This window comes from Musca autumnalis, unplaced genomic scaffold, assembly GCF_047663935.1.
Source record: "Musca autumnalis isolate F117 unplaced genomic scaffold, ASM4766393v1 scaffold_1, whole genome shotgun sequence".
Lineage (NCBI taxonomy): Eukaryota > Metazoa > Arthropoda > Insecta > Diptera > Muscidae > Musca > Musca autumnalis.
The window spans coordinates 277,639,178-277,647,707 of NW_027411644.1; the positions used below are offsets into that span (position 1 = coordinate 277,639,178).

Consider the following 8,530-nt stretch of genomic DNA (forward strand, 5'->3'; position numbering starts at 1 on the left):
CGCACCCACACATGCTCTATTTGTGCACTTGTACACAAATTAATTAAAATACTAACAACAACCATATCAAATACCACACTTCAATTAACTTTACTTGTTTTTTCTTGCTAACTAATACTAACAAATCATAAAAAATACAACAAACACCATCAACACCACCAACAACAACATGTATGCATATTACAACAACAAAAGTATATATTACAGACCCTGATCTGATATTGCCCCGAGGTGAATTGGAATTTACAACATTGGATCCAACGCTGAAATAATACCATACCCACCAACTACAACAACAACAGCAGCAGCAACAACAACCACAAGCCCATAACGAGCTAAATAATCCTCCTATGACTGCAATAGCACCGACAACAACAACAACAGTAACCAAAACAATTAACATAAGCCAAATATAACATAAACATTGATGAGAATTGAAATCATTAGATCACAACTACATACATCAAATTTATATCCCTACATATACATACATACCTACAAACATAAATATGTATGCCCCGTCTGTCACTCTAGCATAGCAGCTGTCATGCCATGTCAGTCATGTAGCATCATTATTCCCTGGTATCTGGTATCTGTTATCCTGCCTGTTCTCTACTCCTTTATGGCAACAACCTATCAAACTTTCCTGGAAAAAGTGAAGTCAACATCCTACACATATGTATTTATACAAACATACATATGCACATCCTAACATAGGACACCAACATAACCAAAGAAAGGAATAATTTCTAGAATAACAGCAAGAAATAATTAAAATGAATTTAATGTTTAAAACAGAATGGCAAAATTTTCTTCAATATATGGTAACATGGGGCGCCTTCGCCACGTTTTTTTCAAAATGTTCTCATATCGACATTATTAAAGTTTTTCCAAATATTATTTTTGGTAAGAATATTAGCATGTCTTGAATATAAGTTTTGATATATTAATGATTATAATTTTGTTTTTAAAATATTATTTTTGAGAATTTACAAAATGTCTAAAAAGTGGCGAAGCCTCCCCACCCATGGGGTAGCTTCGCCATCGATATAGGACATATAGCAACGGACTCTAAAACTGGCATTTACAATACTTCCTCCCCAAGTATCAACATTATGCATAAAAAGAATATGTTTTCTATTTAATAATCAAAAATGATTCTAAAATTTACAAAAAGAAACATATTCTAGCCGTTAATTGAAGTAGGTACTTTGAATTCAGGCATAAAAATGCAATTTTTGCCAAATTAGATAGGTTTAGCACAATATTTGATTTCAACTTCACGTTATAGCGTGGTATATCAATAGCAGAAACAATTTAAGTTAAACCTGACATATTTCTCACATTAACCCACAACACCCCTATCATGGCGTAGCCGCCCCACCCCCTACATAGTTCATAATATGAATATATTGACATTTATAATTACTTTTATCATGCAATTTTTTTGTATTTATATTCTTCAGTAGTTGTCTATTAACGGTATAAAATATAATTTTGATATCACAAAAGGTATACAAGATATCACAAAATATACCTACCATGAATATTTTTCTCAATACCCCAAAAACATGAAACCGCGTGCATCAGCAATCATATATTTGATAGAAATGCCAATTTTTGGGAGATGAAAGATCTTCGTTAAACTCACAATTTTCCCTTTAACGGCTTTTCTGTAACAGTTATAATTATCAAGAAAATCGGTGCTGGCGAAGGCGCCCCAGTGGCGAAGCCGCCCCATGTTACCATACACACAAATGTACATACATATATATGTACAGTTGTGTGTGTATGTTGCATCAGTCAAACGGCAGGAAAGGATGATTTTAAACTTTTATTTAACTAAAGGTATGTATGAGTAAAAGGAAAACTTTTGAGCTAGCTATAAAAACTTAGAAGGCAAATAACAACTGACCATTGCAGGGAGAGTTTTTGCCAATATTTAGTACAGCAAACACTACTACTGCAGGCCAAGGTATCATTGGTTGGAAACTCAAACATTCATCTATTGTTTTTCAAGTACTCGATGATGATGATGATGCTCGTCGAGTTTGTCTGCACGTGAAAGTTGAGTATTTGACATTATCACAGAACAAGTAATTAAATCAATTTGTCGAACATTTTGTGCAAACGAACGAATGTTTTTTTACCAAAGTTAATTTGATATGACAATTAATCAATTACATAATTAATTTGAGAACAGATTCTTATTCTATTTAATTTTTAACTTGCGTATGTAATTGTTTAAACTTTCAAGAAACTAATTGTCAATAATATTTAATTAACTTATTTATAATTTATAATCTTCACACAAAGATTAAATTGTTTGCAAGAAAATTTTCACTTAGCAAACAGAGCATACTTTAAGGAGTTGGGATTATTTAATTTATAAAATTTAAGCCGTTTTTACACTGTTAAACTATTTATTGGAATAACGACAGGCGCAGTTTACAGTGTTGCCGTTGCTATTTTATTCTTTATGGAGACAAAAAAAAAAAAACAACCCATTAAATTATTAAATGAAATTAAATTATAATTCATATATTTTAGGATCTAAGTTTAAAGTAAAGAAAACATTTATTAATGTCCAAATACTGCGACAAAAATTAAGCGAAACAGAATTTTAAAAAAATTGTGGGCTGTCAAAATTTCGCGTTTAACGGAAAAATTAACCGTTGTTTGTCAAAAAAAAAAAAAAAATCTGGGAAGAAATTAAAAAAACAAGTCTGTCTGGCTTAAAGAAAAGTTTTTAATGTATTTAGTATGCTCTCCAAACCAAACGAATAAAATACGTAATAACCGGAAATTCGGTTAGAAATTTAATCAGAATCTTAAAAAGTCTAATCGAATTTTTACCTCACGAGAGCTGCTTGAAATGTTTCCGGAATAGCCAACACTTTGTTGTCAGGCGACCTTACACTTTTTTTGGAAAGTTTGAAAGCTTTTAGACTAATGTACTCAGTACTAACGGTTTGACGTACGACGATGGTTTAGGTTGTTTAGAGTGACTTGAAAAAATAAATTTACCAAAAATGGAATTTACTCGTGAACATTTTCGTCTGATCATTTTCCACAACTCTCAACGTGGATTATCACGACTAGAGTGCATTGATGCAATTAAATCTTTGTATGGCGCTCAAACACCATCCTATATAGCACCGTGAAAAACATGTTTAATGAATTCAATCGAAACGGTAGTTGTGTCAGAAAACATTGATGCCATGCTTAAACTAATAATGCAAGTTAGAAGCTTTCTTGGGCATTTTTTTTCACCAGCATACTTTCGATATTGCATGAACACCTGTCCGTAAAAAGGTTTGTTTTTATTGGATCCAGCACAATTTGACAATCGCTCAAAATGGTTCGTTTCAGTGTCATTGTCTAGTCGTATGAGCCCGAAACAAAACAGCCATCGACTATGAGGATCTTCGAAATCCAACGAAAGTTGTTTTTGACCTGCTAAATCATTGGGTTAATGGGTCATCAAATCAAATCAAATTGAATTATTTTTATCCCCACACATGAAAAAATCCTAGTCAAGGACACCAGAAGACGCTTTTTTGAAGCGATAAAAAACCAAGTTTTTGGATTTATCTCAATCGGAGTGTAAAAGTGCTACGTCAATTGGTTTGAGTGGATGCAAACGTGTACTAATCATTGTGGAGAATACTTTGAAAAACAATAAAACCAGTTTTCTAATTTGTATTTGTTGACCAATTTCTTTTTGTTTATGTTTTCTTTTCGTTGATGGGCTCTTTGGTCAGTTTTGATTAAATAAAAATAAAAACTAGGATTTTAATTCATTTCCATCCATTTTGAAGAATAAATATTTACTGATTCTGCTGGAGGTAAACGTTTTCTTAGAAGCATGTCAGTAAAATTATTTCGTTGACCATAAGCTTTAGTCGTTCACACAATATCCCTAACAATATCTTGTAAGCAATAGGTAGCAGACTTATGCCCCAATAATTAGAGCACAAAGTCTTATCTCTTTTCGCTTAGACAGGGCAAAGATGGTCAGGTTCAAATCGTACACGTTATTTCTGTCAGATGATGCTAACTAGCTCAGACATACACCTTTTCAGCGTGTCGCCTCTGGTTTTCAACAGTTCGGCTTGTAAGCCAGCGGCTGTAGCTGCCGTATTATTCTTCAACCGATTTATTGCTATCTTTACCTCATCTTGGCCTAGTGGCATACCATCTTCGGGAATCGAATATGTAGCATCTTCATCGTCTTCGCTAGTATTGTTTACCAACAGTTTGGAAAAATGTTGTTTCCATTTTCTGAGCTCATTATCTGTATGAGTTATCAAATTACAATACATTGTTGGTCTTTATAGGATTATGTGCCTGTCAGTCGTCAGTTTGATATTTCACTCTTTGGTAGAATTTTTAGACTTTATTCTGGCTCATGTACCTCTCGATTTTTTTACACTCCAGCTTTTCCATTTCTCCCTTTCCTGCGGAAATTACCTTTCTTCTCCCTCCTTTTTTCGCAATTCCTCTGCCTTGCGGTACGCTCTGCTATTGATTATAGATTAGCTCCATATGCCGCATTTTTTTCTAGGGTAGCAGCTCGACACTCTGGTCATACCATGGGTTCCTTGGTGGAGAACTGTGGTTGGTATCCAAGCATAGATTTCGCGCCTGTTTGCATGGAGTGCCAATACTTTGCCAATGTGTAGATATATTATTGGAACGAGAAAACCTTTAATTAAGAATTAGGCCACTTAAGTGGAATATGCTTAGTATCTGTTGTGATTGAACATTGGCAATTTCCTTGTTGTGTCTGGTCGTACTTTATTTTTTACGTTTCATCGGGTACGTACCTTTACTGCGACAAGGTGGTGGTATGAGTTTATGTTTGCTCCTTAGAACGATCGTACATCTAACACGCTCGATGAATGTCTTCCATCTAGCACAGCACGATCATCTGATATCTTGATTTTTTTAGTCTGGAGATAGTTAGGTGCCCTTATGTGTGTCGAGATGCTTAAAGCTGGTACTGCTAACTACCATTTTTTGTTCCTTTCCAATTATAGCATAAAAATCGCCAAGTCATATGTTTCTTCCAAGCGCTCGTAAAATAGATCTTTGATCTTTCCTTTCATGTCTTCAGGGAGGGAATGAACGCAAATAAAACTGATATTAAACAAGTGATCCAAGGCTATAGTCGGGTCGGGGCCGACTATGTAATACCCTGCACCACTACCCCTGTGCATAAGCTTTTGACTGGTAAAATTCAAAATATTAAAATTGTGATAGCTTATCGCCTTTGCTCTGAATGTCTTCATTAACACAGATCAATTTTGTTAAAACGCATTTAAGTGCATCGTCAGTACGACTCAAATAAAAAAAAGGAAAATCGGGGTGTACGCCAACCATCAATAGGCTCCTTCCTCTGTGAGACCCCCATCAACCGCCAAAATTTCGTGAGGATCCGATCAAAATTCCGACCTGTAGTGTGATTGCACAAAAAATGCAAAAAGGGATGCATAGCCGACTATTTCGATATCTCTGTTGTTTGACCACCTGTGACAACCTACTTCACATCGTTGTGAAGGTGATATTTTCTACTTTCCTTGCCAGGTTTTGCTTTCAATATACCTCTTATAGAAGAGAGATATTCGCTTTGAAATAAAACGTTGGTCTTTTCTCCAAATAAGATTTTTTTAACATTCCGACCCCTGAATAATATCCTACCATTACCAAAATCAATAGGTTTTCTCCTCTGTGGGACTCCCATTAACACCCAAAATTTCGTGACGATCCAATCAAAATTGCGACGTGTAGCGTGATTACAAAAAAAAAATAAAAAATGGGATGTATTACCGACTATTGCGATATCTCCGTCTTTTGGCCACCTACGCCAACCTACTTTGCATCAGTGTAAAGATGGGATTTTCTACTTTCACAGTCAGGCTTTGTTTTTGGAAGGTCCCCAAACAAAGCTGTGATATTCGTCATTATTATTAAAATCGCAAAAATGAAAAGTTGGGTTCTATTGCGATATCTTCGTTGTTTGACCACCTACGACAATCAACGTTACATCGTTGCATTGGCGATAGTTTCAACTTTTATTAGCAGGTTTTGCTTTTGATATACCCCATATAGAAGCGGAGATATTCGCTTTGAAATAAAATGTTGATTTTTTCTCCAAATAAGTTTTTTGCCTATTCCGACCCCTGAATATTATCCGACCATCACCAAAGGTCCTGCGGGACCTTCATGAACATCCAAAATTGCGACCTGTATCGTGATTACAAGGTTTAGATGGACAGACGGACGGACACACATAGCCAGATCGACTCATCTCGTCGAGACATTAATTTTGGTATATATATATGTATGGGTCTCCGATCATTATTTCGATGCGTTACAAACTTTTTGGCCAAAACCAATTATAATACCCTCCCCACATAGTGGTGTAGGGTATACAAATTTATCTTTTATCCGTATTCACAGGTATGAATCCTCATGCTTTATGTCATGACAGCTATAATAAAGTGCGTCACCTTTAGGAGTTGATGTGACGCCTTTCCCAATCCAACGTATTTCCTCTATGGCAGTAATATATGCCTTGTATATTAAAATTAAATCTGCCAATGTGTAAACTGCACATTTTAAGGTCATGGTCCGACGGTCGTCAACATTTTAGGGATTTGTTTTTATTCGTCGTTGTTTTTTCATAGTACAATGTCTTGTGAAGGGTGGAGTTACTAGCCCAAGGCCCAACCCAAGTTTTTAAGGTTACTATGATTGAACGCGCGGCACATGTTACCTCACTACCGTTAACGGGTGTTAAAGGCAGTTCCCCTGGTGACACCATGAGTGCCCATTTGAGAAGAATTTTATAAGTTTTGGGCTTTGCCATGTTAAATCCGGTCAGGGCCGCTACTTGGTATCTTTCATCTACTACCCAATTATTGAATGTATTGGGAAATTTCTGAAGAGAACTCAGTCGGAGGAAAATGCAGTTTCATAAACAGCAGTCTATATTGGTACAAACAGTCTATATTGGTACTGATACTCTTTATTTTTTGTTTTGGCCTCTTTTCATACCGTTGATTTAGATTGTTTGGCAAATTGTTCTGGTGACTCTTATTTTGTCGATTTTTTAGGACATAGCTTTTGAAGCAATCAATGTGGTATTATACACCCGGGACAGGTGAATATATTATGAACCATGACTTTTTTCGTGGTGTCTAATATCAGGTTTTGTACAAAGAAATTTCATATATTTTACCTTTCACATAAGGTAAATAAATCCAAATAATCTAATAAATAATCCAAATAATCTAAGAATCCTATAATAGTTTTTTGGGATAAAAACGTTACAGCGACAACCCTGATTGCGAGCCGTTTGAATTGAGTTTACCAACTTGCCCGCTTTCCCAGTCTGCAACAATGTAAAAGCGTTGGGCGTTTTTATAATTTTATTATATTTATTTAGTATCACCATTAGTTATGCCTAAAAGTATGCTCTTTAATAAGAAAGTAATTAATCAGGGAATTGAGAGTAATCTTTGTGGGTGAATATCAATTCTATTTGTAATGCTGAATTATAAGAAAGGAAATTATTTGTGAATTTCATGTACCATTTATAATTCTAACATTTTATCTAATTAAAAAATAAATATATGGTGTTTAAAAATCTCTAAAATAGCTCAAAAGTTTTTCGCTCCACATACCCAACCCTATATTATTTTTATATGAAAAGATTGTACTTAGTTTATTTCATAATCATGCCTTGACATATTTCCAAAATAATCATTTAACTATTTATAGGAAGTTACAACTAAAATCCTATTAAAATTTAAGTTAATATTTAATAAAATGGAGAACAACAATGCCAATTTATTTTGGCCACTTAAAAAGTGTATCATATATACATATACTATGACCATATAATACTATAATTGGTTCTTCGTAATTGTCTTTCATTTTCCCAACCATACTTCAAATACTTACCAAAGAAAAAATTTATAATAATAAAACAAAGTCTCCACAACATGGGGTTGGATTTAGAATTTAGTGAATAAATAATGTAAATAATGTTAAAACGATAAATTAATTAAAAAATTTAATAATATGGTCGAATTGTTCTTAGTCACAAGTTTATAAATGTTTGAAGGAAATGATAATGAAAACGAAAAAAAAATGAAAACAAAAGAAATCTGTACAAAGTTATATATTGTGTAAATAACGAATTTAGTATGACGACGATGATGATGATGACGATTTAACTAACTGAACTCTAGTACTGAATAATAAAGTCTATACATTCAAAAATAACAATAACAATTTAGAAGGTCATAATTAAAACGAAAAGTATAATAATTAGAATAATAAAGAGATTAGGAAAGGAAGGCATCTTTATATTTCTAATCAAAGAAAATGAAATTAAGTACGTAAGTATTTTCCGTATAGACTTATAAAGGGTGTTGTCAAAATGAAGGAATAAGAAATTTCAAATATTATTTCCAAATGAAAAGCAAAAGCCAAATTAGAAATCACTTTTTTATAACTT

The 8,530-nt window shown here is 33.8% G+C and overlaps 1 protein-coding gene across 10 annotated transcripts in view; it reads left to right on the top strand.

Moving 5' to 3' along the window:
- The window catches only part of side (motor axon guidance molcule sidestep), a 704,399-nt gene extending 696,080 nt beyond the window's left edge, over window positions 1-8,319 (top strand). For 6 of the 10 annotated variants that reach the window (XM_073961261.1, XM_073961266.1, XM_073961262.1 and 3 more), the window contains exon 19: window positions 208-286. Coding sequence is in view for 4 of the 10 variants with exons in the window: in XM_073961267.1 (XP_073817368.1) it covers window positions 196-272 (77 nt within the window). In the remaining 6 variants the exon portion in view is untranslated. Of the gene's footprint in view, window positions 1-195 lie in introns of all 10 variants that reach the window. The other 4 variants (XM_073961267.1, XM_073961268.1, XM_073961269.1 and 1 more) reach the window with 2 other exon arrangements.
- Window positions 8,320-8,530: the final 211 nt, after the last annotated feature.